Below are 14,057 nucleotides of genomic sequence, written 5' to 3'. Positions count from 1 at the left end.
GCCATGGTGAATGTGATGCATAAAGCCTAACACACTTTTATCAAGTGTTGTCAAGTAAATGAAATGAGAGCATTCAAGCGATTAGGTCATTTTACATTCTTCAAATCCGCCAGAAATCAACGCGTTTTAAAAGCAATCAAATGATTAGATCGACTGCGACTCTCAAATTGTTATCAATATCCTACAAAAAAAACAGGATCGCATACCCGAGCCTGAGCCAATCAGGAGCCGAGCCAAGCTGGAGCCGAGCTAGAGCCGAGCCGAGCCGAGTCGATTGCTTTTATCATTAAAACGATCTCTCTCATCATCTGCTCCTCTTCTGCCAAAACCATGACCACCATGCTATGCTTTTGAGGACTATGCCTTCTGCTGCGACTACACCTCCGCCATCTCCCACTTTACCGACGCCATCGCCCTCGCCCCCACCAACAACGTCCTCTATTCCAACCAATCCGCCTCCCACACCGGCCTCCTCGCCGGTCTCATCGTCAAGACCGTGCCGCGTCACCACCCCGCCAAGTCTCCTCCTGTCTTTTCAAGAAGATGAAACAGATTCATCTGAGGGTCATAGCAACATCAGTGGGTCTGACAGTTTGCCAAATGGATATATGTGAGCCCCATCATATGCAACAAGATTTGCGCAAGGAGTGTCTGACCCTTTATTTCCTGAAGTAGATAAGATTTATCTATGTTCAAGGATTCTTGGAAAGAGTTGGTTGATCTCCAGACACAAATTAATGAAAAGCTATTAAATCTTAAGAAGGATGTTTCTACACAAGATTCAAAGAACCGAAAGACACTTATTGAATTTGAAAAATGAGTAGACGGCTTGTTTGGTAGCTTTGCCAGGTTGGATTCACGTATATCAAGTGTTGGACAGACTACTGCAAAAAATAGGAGATCATCTGCAGAGTGCAGATGCTCAGCGGGAGACTGCTAGTCAATCGATAGAACTCATAAAGTACTTGATGAAGTTCAATAGCAGCCCTGACGATCTAATAGAACTTTCACCTCTATTTTCCGATGATAGTCGTGTTGTAGAGGCTGCTAAAATTGCACAAAAAACTATGGGCATTTGCTGAGGAAGATATTGGAAGAACTATACCATCAGTCATGGGCAATGCAGCCGCTAGCAGAGGATTAGAAGTTGCAGTTGCTGATCTTCAGGAATACTGCAATGAACTGGAGAACAAACTACTAGCACGATTTGATGCCGTGTCAAAGAGAAGGAGACCAAAACATATTCTTCGGAGGGTGCAATCCGTGCACTGGTAGATATGGTACACTAGTGTGTACTGATTTAAAGTTATTTAAGGAGTTGCTTGGAGCTTGGTCATATAGATGACTGAAAAAATAGAGTGGAAATCGGGTTGGAAAGTGAGCACGCCACCATGTGTTATCTGCTGGAATCAATCCGAACCAAAAGCCAATGACATTGCCGACAAGCTATCATGGCTAGGCATTATGATTACATGTAATAGAGATGAGATGATTACATGTAACATACATGTAAAAAGCTAGCATACATGTGCTCAATATCCAAAGGTTTGTAAAAAAAGGGTTTATAAAAAGTTAGCATAGCATTGAAGATGATTACATGTAATAGAGATGAGATGATTACATGTAACAGACATGTAAAAAGCTAGCATACTCGTGCTCAATATTCAAAGGTTTGTAAAAATGGTTTTAAAAAGTTAGCATTGCTGTGTAAAAAGCTAGCATTGAAGATGATTACATGTAACAGAGATGAGATGATTACATATAATAGACATGTAAAAAGCTAGCATACCCGTGCTCAATATTCAAGCTATCATGGCTAGGCATTATGCCTTTGGCGGACTGAAAGAAAAAGATGACATATACTGTTAAAGCTATCATGCTAGGCATTATGCCTTTGGCGGACTGAAAGAAAAAGCTGAGGCTATGTTGAAGGGTGATGATGGAACTAGTCTTAAGGTAAATCATTGAAGACAGCGGAGAAACAGCTGCCTATGAAGCATGAGCATGTGATATATTGTAGACTATCAAGGAGGCAACGGAACTTGTATGAAGACTTTATTGCTAGCTCGGAAACACAAGCAACTCTGGCAAGTACCATCTTCTTTGGAATGATAAGTATAATAATACAACTTCGTAAAGTTTGCAATCATCTTGACTTATTTGAATGTTGTCCAATTGTCAGTTCCTTTGATATGAATGGTATATACATGCAACTGAGTTCTTCAATATGTTCTATGCTTTCGCCTGGACCATATTCTATGGTAGACCTCAAGGGGTTGGGGTTTCTATTTACTCATCTAGATATAAGCATGACATCTTGGGAGAGCAATGAAGTTAAAAGCTCTTGCTACCCCATCAAGTTTGATCAAAGACCATTTTAATCTGTTGCATATTGAAGATATCAGTGGATTCATACATCATAAATATTGTAAGAAGGTCCATGGGATGAATATTTTCAAAGACATTCAGAAGTCATAAGATTACTACAAAATTTGCGAAGCCTCGGAAGCTAGCTCCACAAATTTTCCAAATCAAAGTACATACTTCAAGCTGCGCTTTCGGCACGTGATGACGACATATCTACAGCACGACTTGAAGTGTGGGCATTTGTAGACACATGAAATTTAATGAAGTAAATCATCTTCATTAAATGATTAAATCGACCAAGAACCCGACAAAATTACACATGTGGCCCAAAAGTCAACAAAGTTAGTGCGGATCCAAATAAAACTCGTGTCAGCACATAAATGGATGATCGTAATCAAAGCTACGTGATTCCGACTTAAATCAGAAATTGAATGTCATTGACGATTTTGAAATGGTGTTCGAACATTTGATTAAATCAATAAATTCCTTAACGGTTATAAATTAAATCAATTATTTTCTGATTAATTTAGTTATGAGGATAACTAATTTTAAATTAGAAAATAGATATTGATTTAATTATACAATTAAAGAAATTTATTGTTTTAGTGTCATTAAAATATTCTACAAAATAGAAGCCTTGACACTATAAATACCCCCTTCAACATGAAGAGAATGTGACTTGAGAAGAAGAGAGAAAATCACTTGAGCAAGATCACTCTCGAGAAATCCCGAAGTCTCCCAAGCTGAATCATCAACCTACCAAATTGCTCGTTCTTCATCAAATCCAAATCCAAACTCAAGTCCACGAAGAACCATCAAGCTATCAAATCGCATGTTCTTCATCAAATCTAAACCCAAACTCAAGTCTATGAAGAACCATCAAGATACTAAATCGTCCGTTCTTCATCAAATCCAAATCGAAACTCAAGTCCACGAAGAATCATCAAGCTACCAAATCGCTCTTCTTCATCAAATCCAAATCCAAACCCAAGTCCACGAAGAATCATCAAGCTATCAAATCGCTCGTTCTTCATCAAGTCCAAATCCAAACTCAAATTCTCAAGATCAAGTGCACGTCACCCTTGAGCCAAGTTACATACGGAGATGGAATCAGAGGAGTTCACAAAGATTGTAACCTCGCACTTGATTATCAATAAATTACATTTTATTTGTACATGTGTTTGCATTCTCATTTGTTTTCAGATTCTCATGCTACAACGTATGTTCTCATTTGTACAAATAATATATTATTTCTATAACGTATGTTCTTCTTGCTTGTAGCCTTGTAGCCTTCGATGGCTTGAATTTCCTTTGTTTCTGTACGTAATGTAGGTTAATTTGAGAATGTATCAGTACAATTCCTCGGGAGTGCACTGCGGTGAGTTTCACTCAGTTTTCTGTTTAAAGCTAAAGCAGAATTGCAAGATATTCGTTTCATTTTGTTAATGGGATGTTGTGTAAGCAGGAATAATGGATCATGCTGCATATGAAGACTATACTAACACAAAGAAAATGCTTGCGAGGAGTGAAGCTCTCAAGAAAGATCTCATGAAGCAGCTTGAGAGAAGCTGAGATAAAAGATCTTAAGAGACGGATCAAGAAAAGCGAAACAGAAAAGGAAGAGCTTAAATAGAAACTTGAGTTGAATGATGCTCTGAAGAATGATCTAAAGAAAGAGCTTGACAAGAGTGAAACTCATAAGAATTGAAAGAACTCAAGATTAAGTTTTCTGAGTTGCAGGGAGAGGCTGAGAGAAAATTTCTGAAGAAAATAGATTTTATGAATAATCGTCAACAGCAGAAGAGAAATCTTGAGGAAAAATTCACTAGGAAGGAATTTGAGACAGTTGAGCTAATGAAACAGCTCAAAAAGATTGAGGCTCAGAAGGAAGCTCTTAAGGATGAGCTTGAGCAGACCAGAGTCGAGAAGAAATATCTTGAAGCTGAAAAGGAAGAACTTTAAACTGAGAAGGAAGAGTTTGAAGCTAAAAATATATATCTAGAGGAAGAACTTGCACAAAATGAAGCTCGATATGAAGTTCTTCAAGATCAACTTGATAAGAGTGAAGCTTATGGAAATCAGCCACAGGAAGCTTTTGACGAGAGTGAAGCTGTGAACAAGGACCTTAAGAAACAGCTCGAGCAAACTGAAGTTGAAAAGGACAATCTAAAGAAAGAAATTGAAAAGAGTGATGCTCAAAATGAAAACTCTGAAGAAAAAGATTGAGCACATTGAAGCTGAAAAGAAACTTATTGAGGAAAAGCTTGACGAGTGTGAAATTGAAAAAGAAGATATTGAAGCTGAAACAGAAGATTTTGAGGAGAGGCTCGAGGTATGTGAAGCGGAAAAGGAAGATCTTGAGGAAAGGCTCGATGCGTCTGAAGCAGAAAAGGAAGATGTTGAAAGGAAAATGGAAGATCTCAAGGAAAAAACTTCAGCAAAGCCTTGCCAAATGGGCTGATCTTAAGAAAGAGCTTGAGCAAAGTGAGGCTCTAAATGCAGATCTCGCGAAAAAGATTGTCCAAGGTGTAACGACCCCAAAATTTCGAGCTTAAAAACTCAAAATTCTAAAGTCGTTAAACACCAAATAATCTCAAATAAATCGAAACCATTAAAGCGTAACAGCGGATCACATCTGAGTTTAAAATATAACTCAGTCAAGCCGATTATTACAAACCCAAATGATAATTCAACATATAACAAATGGAATTGTATAATCCTCACAACAACCTCACAAATAAAATCACACCAAATCACACACACAATCCACGATGGAACCTCACCACGACTGGATGCGATCGACTTCGAGTCTTCGGAGTCGTCTCTCAATCACCACTACTCAGCACCTGCGGAAGTATCCCCTACACCATTGAAATTGGTGCACCGGGATTGCAACACAAACCCGGTAAGCTTTACAGCTCGTATGAGTAAAATATTAAGATAACTCTCATCTCATAAAAGACACAACTCCACATCAACACAGTATAATGAAAATCATGAGAAAACGAGCAACCCATCTGGTTACTCTAATACTTTCACAAAATGGTAACTAATGAGCGCTGGTACACATCCGTTACCCCTCACTTAGTATACCGCTGATGTTGGGTAACCACCCGCCACCCAACATCCAAAACAAGCTGAGTACCCATGAGCAGATAACCACCCGTTACCTCCATGCAGTACTATGGCAGACAGACTAGAGCTCTAACTGTATCGTAACTTTCGCCCGGCCAAAGGCTAGGTTCCGACTTGCCTCACATGTACAATAATCTCACATCATATTGTACCACACATCACGTCCGAAGACAAATCACAATAATTCACATTTTCCGTGATAAAATCACGTACAATAATCACACATCATATTGTACGTTTTAAAACTTTCACGATATAACCACAATAAAAATCATAACAGTATATTATATAGCAAACTATATATATTCGTATTTATTTACCATTTATACAATATATACATAGTCCACTATATCCTATACATGTCATATTTCATAAACACCTGAAAATTTCGTACAATATTCTCACATACACATGCTCAATTTTCCGTCACCGAAATGACTATTTTTAATGCATTAATAACAGTACGTAATTTAATGAACTATATATATATTATGTACATATTACCATTATACTATATATATGTAGTCCACTAAATTATATACATGTTATAATTCATTTGATAAACACACTTGTAAAATGTTGAATCACCACGAGGGTAGATTCGTAAATTCGGTGAGATTTTACTCACCTTATTGACTTGAGCGTAATCCCACAATTCGCGATGCTAATTCCTTTCCTCGATTTAACGATCACCTTAAAAGAATAAGAAAAGAATTTAGAATCGTTTCGTAAACCTTTAAATGCCAAAACAGTAATATACGGTACTGTTCAGCAATTTTGGTTATACGAAGTTACTGTTCACTGTTCACTATTCACGGTTACTGTACAATACTCCATTAATACGTATTTCTGTACGTATAAATATTATATACGTATTTCTGTACGTATAAATATTAAATACGTATTTCCTGTACGTATAAATATTAAATACGTATTATCTGTACGTATAAATATTAATACGTATTTCTGTACGTATAATATTAATACGTATTTCTGTACGTATAAATATTAATACGTATTTCTGTACGTATAAATATTAAATACGTATTTCTGTACGTATAAATATTATATACGTATTTCTGTACGTATAAATATTAAATACGTATTTCTGTACGTATAAATACGATTTAATGTAAATACAAATTCAGTAAATAAAATTTACTAAATTACCCTTTTTACAATTTACTTTTTACATTTACTGAAAGTAAATTATAATTACATTTACCGAAGGTAAAAAAATTAATTACATTTACCGTAGTAATTAAAATTTACATTTACATTTACCATTACACAGTAAATTACCAAAATACCCTTTCAGTTAAAACTATTTACACCGCCTCACACGGCGGCGCGTGTGGCACACGCGCCACCTCCGGCCGGCCGCGCGTGGGGCCCACGCGCCGAGGCTAACCACGGAGCGTGTGACGCCACCGCCGTGCCTAAACTCTCCCCCTCCTCCCCCTCTTCCTTCCTACGGCCTTCAACCACCCCTAGGCTACCCCTAACGCCCTCACGCGCCGCCTCTAGGCGGCGGTACCCATCTCCTCCAACCACCTCCGATCTGCCCAAATCTCCGCCCAAACTACTCCAATCCAACCACAAACATCACAACCATGAAATTGAAAGCTTCCTTACCTAGATCGGAGTTCAAAACACGTTGGAAAAGCTTGAATCCTTGGTGAGTCTCGTGCGGAAGCTTCCCTCGTCGTTGTGGCTCCCTGGGCGGCAGGAAGAGGCTCGGTGTGCTAGAGAGTGGTGGCAGAGGTCTCGTGATGTCTAGGAGCGGCGGCGAGGCACGGCTGCTTGGAGGTCAACGATCGGCGCGAGGCAAGGGGTCGGGGAACGAGAAGCTTGCGGGGTCGCCTGCGGGGGGAAGAGCTGCGTGGTCGTAGAGCGAGGTGGTGAGGACCACGATGCTCCAGCTGCGGAGGTCGTCGGTGATGCGAGGGGATGGTGAGATTGAGGGAAGGGAGAGTGAGGTTTCGGGTGGAAGATAGAGAGAAGCCGAGAGAGAGAGAGAGAGAGAGAGAGAGAGAGAGATGAGCGGCGGGTGAGTGAGGGAAGGGGTTTCCACAAATGGAAACCCTAAGACAACATAGTTCTATTTATACCAAACTCTAAAATCGGAAACAACTTATATCGTTAATAAATTTTACATACGACGTCCGATTCGAACGCGTCACATACTCACGAACTCGTATCGACGAGCTCTACAACTTCCGTGAAGAAAGTTTTCACAACCGAGCGACGGAATAAAAGTCGATAATTCCGTTCGGAAACGTAACGTTTTTCTTAATAAACGTTCCGAAAACGTTTCCGTTTTTCGTTTCAAAACAACGCAAACAAATCAAATTCAATTTAAATGAATTTCAAAACTTATAGAATTATTTCATCTCAAATATTGTTTGAACAATTAGAGAAAATTTCTGAAGAAAATAGATTTTATGAATAATCGTCAACAGCAGAAGAGAAATCTTGAGGAAAAATTCACTAGGAAGGAATTTGAGACAGTTGAGCTAATGAAACAGCTCAAAAAGATTGAGGCTCAGAAGGAAGCTCTTAAGGATGAGCTTGAGCAGACCAGAGTCGAGAAGAAATATCTTGAAGCTGAAAAGGAAGAACTTTAAACTGAGAAGGAAGAGTTTGAAGCTAAAAATATATATCTAGAGGAAGAACTTGCACAAAATGAAGCTCGATATGAAGTTCTTCAAGATCAACTTGATAAGAGTGAAGCTTATGGAAATCAGCCACAGGAAGCTTTTGACGAGAGTGAAGCTGTGAACAAGGACCTTAAGAAACAGCTCGAGCAAACTGAAGTTGAAAAGGACAATCTAAAGAAAGAAATTGAAAAGAGTGATGCTCAAAATGAAAACTCTGAAGAAAAAGATTGAGCACATTGAAGCTGAAAAGAAACTTATTGAGGAAAAGCTTGACGAGTGTGAAATTGAAAAAGAAGATATTGAAGCTGAAACAGAAGATTTTGAGGAGAGGCTCGAGGTATGTGAAGCGGAAAAGGAAGATCTTGAGGAAAGGCTCGATGCGTCTGAAGCAGAAAAGGAAGATGTTGAAAGGAAAATGGAAGATCTCAAGGAAAAAACTTCAGCAAAGCCTTGCCAAATGGGCTGATCTTAAGAAAGAGCTTGAGCAAAGTGAGGCTCTAAATGCAGATCTCGCGAAAAAGATTGTCCAAGGTGAAGATGTAAGAGAAGATCTACGAATGAGGTTAAGCAGTGTGATGCTGAAAAGACAAAACTTAGAAAGGAACTTGACCAACTGAAGTTGAAACTAAAACAAATGGTACGCCTCTTTCAACTTTAATGATTTCTTCATTCATCGTTTTGGATGTCACACTTTTATTACAACTATCCTAATCCGATACAATGTGTTATACATGTAGAAAATAAGTGAAGCTGAAAAGGAAGAATATTTTAAGTATGAGCTTGCACATAATATAGCTGAAAAACAAGACATCAGGCAAGAACTTGAGTGTAGTGAAGATGTAAATAAAGGTCTTCAGAGAACGCTTGAGGTGAGTAATGTTGAAAAGAAGAAACTTAAGGAAAAGCTTGAAAAGACTAAAGCTGAAGGACAAGAGCTTAAGGAACTTGTTGTAGAGATAAAAGCTAAAAAAGTGGAGCTTGAGAGGGAGTTTGAGCAGAATGTAGATCAAAAGAAATCGCTTCTCCAATTAATTGATGCGAGGAATAATCATATCATAAAGGTATTGTTTTTCTTAACTAATATCGACTAAAATTGTAATGTACTTTATGAGTTGGCTATAACATGCACTATGCTCTATGAAATGTAAGCTCTTAGGAGAGAACATTTGAGCATAGCTAAAAACATAGAATTTGGAAAACTATTTGAGCATCGTGATCTGAAGCTTCAACAACTGGTGGAACACACGGTATTCCTCTTTCCTCTGAATCTTAATTAAAATCATTTTCTTTTAGTTTAGTTTAAGTTTAGATTGGACAATGAACTAGAACTGAATTTTGCTTTTACGCACGTCTTACACATTTATATTAAAGGTATAGTTTGTGGTTCATTCCCGATCATCCCCATGCGCTATTGTCGTAGTGTCTATATATGCTTTAGAGATTATGGTGGTAAATATGACAGGTAAAATAGAATACCAAAAGCTGACTGAATTTTCATATGCTTTTTCAGGATAAGAAGGTTGCTTTCGAGCAAAACAAAGTTGATATCTTGCTAGCAGAATTAACAAAAGAACGACAGGTTTGCTTAATCTCCAATATCTGTAATGAATCATAATGTATGTATGTGTCTGAATATTAGCATGAAGTGATTAATTAACTCACCTTTCTTTTGCTTTGTATGATCGAACAGAATTGGTGGAGCGAGAAGAAAACACTTCAATCTATCAATGCTGTATTGAAACGACAACTTGAAGATGCCAAGAAGATATAATTTTGCATAGAAGAAGAAGAATATGATGATGATGATGGTGATGATGATGAGTTAGAAGTTGAAGATGCCAACAAGATAAAAATCAGCATAGAAGAAAAAGATGATGGTGGTGATGATGATGAGTTAGAAGTTGTAGATGATGCCTGGTTGAAAATTTGAAGCTTTGTATAATAGTAATAACCTCTAAAGGCCATCCATCTGGCCATTTGCTTAGTTTTTGGGGTTGTCACCTGTATGCAGGTCCCTTGCTAGCTTAAAAGATTAAGAGGCTGAAACTTCTTAAATTATCGAAGTTCATTGTTTTGACATTTGTGTTTTCAGTTTAGAATTTTAGTTTTATATTTGAGCTTTTCAATTTTTCATAAGTGAAAATTAGTGGTCTTTCTGCCGTTCATGTTGCTTTATAGTTTACTTGGAATGATTGCCGACCATCCTAAAATGGTATTTTTAAGATGGTCTTCTAAATAAGTGGTTTTCTCAGTTATTATCTTTGGTTTTACAGTTTGTTTACTCTTTATTTCCATGCCTTGTAAGTTGGTCAGGCCATTTTACTGAGGCAGTGAATATCATTTGATCAGAATAACTGTTCTTTTTTTTTCTTTTCTTTTTTCACTGCAATGCATTAACAGGCCACTGTTCCAAATGAGCAACTCCCCAAATGCTCGAGTAAGGAGAAAGAAAGAGAAGCAACTGATTTAGAAAGATTTGTAAGGTACACATTGGTACAGCCTAGTTCGTTTATGTCAATCAAGCATAAAAGTTCTGATTCACTTAAATGTGTATCGTGAGCTTTTAGAAGGACTTGCCGGCACGTTTAATTGCAGCCCAAGCCTTGGAAGGCCTTTGTGCTAAATTGAGACTAGTTCTAGCTCTCAAGCGTCACAGTCTAGGTTTGTAGGGACACAGGATATTTATCTTCAAGCGTAATTTGAGCAGAATTGAAGACTAACTAATTGGCTATCGTATGTTTTCGTTGTCAGCAAGGACTACAATCCTCTGTCAATTATAAAGAGATCTGAAAGTCATTCTGAACTAAAAATCATATTACAAAGCTTTAACCAGAAATAAGTAGACCAAGGAATTCTTGAACATGAACCACATGCCTTGACAACACTAAACCACAATCATATATCTTTGTAGAGGAATCTCAAACATACCAAAAAAAAAAGACATCAACCGGCTTACCTGCATAAGTTATGTCAACAAGGAGTTGAAAGTTGAAACAAAGATGAGCAGGAGAGAGGTTTCTAAGCTTGTTGAATCAATTTAATATATGATCCTAATCTCCATTTAAAGACTTCAAAGACAAAACTTACACCCTTGAATCTAATTCACAATGCTCCTAATGGCCTATGTTCTGGAAGAGAACTCTAAACAGAGAAGAAAAGTACCAATTTACAGATCTGACTGTTTAACACACAAGCAACTTTCTATATACAGAGCACGTATTATGCCATATTTATTTTGGAAAATCGAAATCTGGATACCCAAATGAACCACTATGATCATCAGGTGGAGCTGGAGGTTGAGGAATCCACTTGCATTCAGTAGACGCAGGCACCGAGTTGGTATCTACCGAGGTTATGTCATGAATGCTTGATCTTTTCCTTTCCTTTTTTCCCGAGTTTTGGCGAAGGAAATATTTCTGAGCATGACTTGCCACTTGTGTGGGTGTTCTTGTCACAACTACATTTCTTGAAATGCTTCTCCAATCACCCTTCCCAAATTGCTTTAGTCCTACCAGAAACAATCTGTTGCAAGAAAAAAAACTTAAAAAGTAAGCACTCACACTAAAAAATAACAAATTTCCCTAAATAGTTGAAAGTTCCAAGAATATAAGCATGTAATTGCATCAGAAAAAAAAAGGAACATGATTTATATATATCATTAAAAGAAACTGCCGACATGATATCCATTAACGCATTCAAATATCCAGTTAGTATAATGAAACAATAATTCCACAAGTTTACAATCATTTACTATATTTAGAATTGACACTGAGAATGACAACTCAAAAACATTCTCTATCCTACTAAATAAAGTTTCATTTGGCTATGCCTTTCATTACGTGACCACAATTAGTTGTCAAAATGGCATCGTATTAAGCACAATCATCGATTTTACTTCGCTGCTACTTCAATTACAAAATTACACCCTGTGTCTAAGTTTTTAACAATACAAAACAATACCCCTGCCAACTGAACCAAATTTGATTAGCAACAAGATTAAGCACCAGCTGGCACAGTGGAAGAAAAATTAATCAAACAAAGTCGAAAGCACCAGAACATTCCTTAAATCAATCCCAACTTCAAAGCAAAAGGCCGAGCTTGATTTAGTAATAAGCATGTATCTCTTTAGCTTTACGTCTTAAGGACTAAGACCCAGAATTCATTTCTCATTCAATAATCAAAATTCAAAATCAAGAAACAAAAGAATTGGAGAACATAAAATTATGAATAGTTTCAAAGAAAGATAATTTACTTGTGTTCAATTTCAGTCCAAGGTTTCCCCTTCTTCCTCTCCGCCGCCTCACCACCGTTGTTTCCACCCTTACACCCATCAAAAGAGATCTGACTCGCCGTGTCCCACCCTCCCGCTTGCGCCGCCGCCGAGTCATCAGCATAACTCGGCAGCTCGACTCGTCCCGAGTCAATCTCCACAACATCATGCAGCAGCGTCTCGTAGTGCTCCAAAACCTCCTCAACACTCTTCCCGGGGACCATCTCGGCGATCCGCTCCCACCGATCCGGCAGGCCCTCGGAGAAGCTCACCAGCGCCTGCTCGAACAGCTTGTCCTCCGCCCGCGTCCACCGCGCCGCCTCCGACAACGAAGACGACGACCGAGTGACCCAACACGGCGGCGCCTCCTGGAACATATTTAGATTGGTTTTAAAACTGATTTGGAGTCTTGTACAAGGTTTGGTTTCGTGGCAGAGTTGGAAAGCCTGTGTTTATATATATATATATATAGAGAGAGAGAGAGAGAGAGAGAGAGAGAGAGAGAGAGAGAGAGAGAGAGAGAGAGAGAGAGTTTGTGTTTTGGTCAGGGAAGGATAGAAGGTGTTTTATATTCAACTTGGAACTCTATGGGACTTCCAAATCAACACGTTGTTTCCTTTGTTAGTTTTTTTATTGGGATTTCATGTCGTTTCCAGCTGTACATCCTACGGTACCAGGTGTAGAGGCAAAACCTATTTTCCGGTTTGTATTATCTTTTTTCTTTGCCGGAAATTGTTCGGAGATGAGTTTGGGTTGGCAGCTCTCTTGGCTTCCATCCCGTGGATCTAGGGGGCTTCGAGTAAAATGCGGATTCTATTAAGTGTCAAAGATGTAAATAACGATATCTAGTTAAATAGTAGTCCAATAACTAACATTATCTTAATCAGAAAATCTTGTAGGGATGATATATGTGATATACGACGCAATCTTAACTAACACATAACTCCGAACTTGTCTCTCTTCAAACATGCATAACTCTGATCGACTGAAAATTTAGTAGCCAAAATTATCGTATCTTAGTTGTATGAAGCAAGATTATGATATGCTCCAAAGAATGCAAATTTTTTCCTGATGGTGAAAGACTATATTTAGTATTGCGTGGTCACCTAAAGCGAGGAAATAGAGGAGAACTCTTTAGCCATTCAGTAACGTTCATTTTATAACGAATCTAGTGCACACACTTTGCCTAGCAGATTGGCTTGGACATTTAGAAGGTTATGGGAAGTTCTCAGTAAAAACAATATGGGTTTACCGACGGCTGCTCAACTGGGGGGATTTAATTTGGGAGATTTGTCTGGATAAGTGTGTAATTTGTGAGAATGAAATGCAAAAAAACTATGAATGTAAGCAGGGACTGTCCATTTACCAGCTTAATGCACGGTTCAACTAGGTACGGTATTCACAGGCTGCTGTTACTTTTAACGTTGTGAGTTGATCCAGTAACTGCTTCGAGAATTTACCTGTTTAGGAGCCTTGAGAAGTTTTTTTTTTTTTTTTAATACCGTGGGGTGTCTGAGAGAAGGAAAGATGAGACTTAAGGGGGAAAAGAAAGGTCAGGCATGCTATTAAGACTAAGTCGATTCGGGATGAGTTTCGGGTTACAATTTGAAGGCTGGCAGAAATCT

The 14,057-nt window shown here is 38.3% G+C and overlaps 2 protein-coding genes and 1 pseudogene across 2 annotated transcripts; 2 read left to right on the top strand and 1 right to left on the bottom strand.

Annotated features, from left to right (window-relative positions):
• The first annotated feature begins 359 nt into the window (after positions 1-359).
• Positions 360-4,329, top strand: LOC126803493 (exocyst complex component SEC10a-like; annotated as a pseudogene).
• Positions 4,330-8,367: 4,038 nt separating this feature from the next.
• Positions 8,368-10,831, top strand: LOC126803492 (uncharacterized). The gene is made up of 6 exons (XM_050531291.1): positions 8,368-8,499; positions 8,606-8,701; positions 8,900-9,223; positions 9,673-9,741; positions 10,563-10,640; positions 10,730-10,831. Exons 1-6 carry the CDS (start codon positions 8,368-8,370, stop codon positions 10,829-10,831), a joined length of 801 nt encoding a protein of 266 aa, XP_050387248.1.
• A 363-nt stretch (positions 10,832-11,194) lies between these two features.
• On the bottom strand, positions 11,195-12,906 carry LOC126802439 (transcription factor DIVARICATA). Its single transcript, XM_050530067.1, has 2 exons — positions 12,415-12,906; positions 11,195-11,684 (listed from the first exon to the last, which is right to left on the bottom strand). Exons 1-2 carry the CDS (start codon positions 12,807-12,809, stop codon positions 11,393-11,395), a joined length of 687 nt encoding a protein of 228 aa, XP_050386024.1. The 5' UTR covers positions 12,810-12,906; the 3' UTR covers positions 11,195-11,392.
• Between the last annotated feature and the right edge of the window lie 1,151 nt (positions 12,907-14,057).

The sequence above is a fragment of the Argentina anserina genome, chromosome 7 (assembly GCF_933775445.1).
Source record: "Argentina anserina chromosome 7, drPotAnse1.1, whole genome shotgun sequence".
Taxonomy (NCBI): Eukaryota; Viridiplantae; Streptophyta; class Magnoliopsida; order Rosales; family Rosaceae; genus Argentina; species Argentina anserina.
The sequence above is the reverse complement of the archived record's forward strand: the minus strand, read 5'-3'. Positions and strand labels throughout refer to the sequence as shown.

Excerpts from the sequence above, each read along its gene's own strand:
- LOC126803492 (XM_050531291.1), top strand. The coding sequence starts at position 8,368 with ATGAAAACTCTGAAGAAAAAGATTGAGCACATTGAAGCTGAAAAGAAA. Across the intron at positions 8,500-8,605 it reads ATTTTGAGGAGAGGCTCGAG|CAAAGCCTTGCCAAATGGGC; the intron begins GTATGTGAAGCG and ends AAAAAACTTCAG. Across the intron at positions 9,224-9,672 it reads GGAATAATCATATCATAAAG|GATAAGAAGGTTGCTTTCGA; the intron begins GTATTGTTTTTC and ends ATGCTTTTTCAG.
- LOC126802439 (XM_050530067.1), bottom strand. The coding sequence starts at position 12,809 with ATGTTCCAGGAGGCGCCGCCGTGTTGGGTCACTCGGTCGTCGTCTTCG. Across the intron at positions 11,685-12,414 it reads TGGACTGAAATTGAACACAA|ATTGTTTCTGGTAGGACTAA; the intron begins GTAAATTATCTT and ends TTCTTGCAACAG.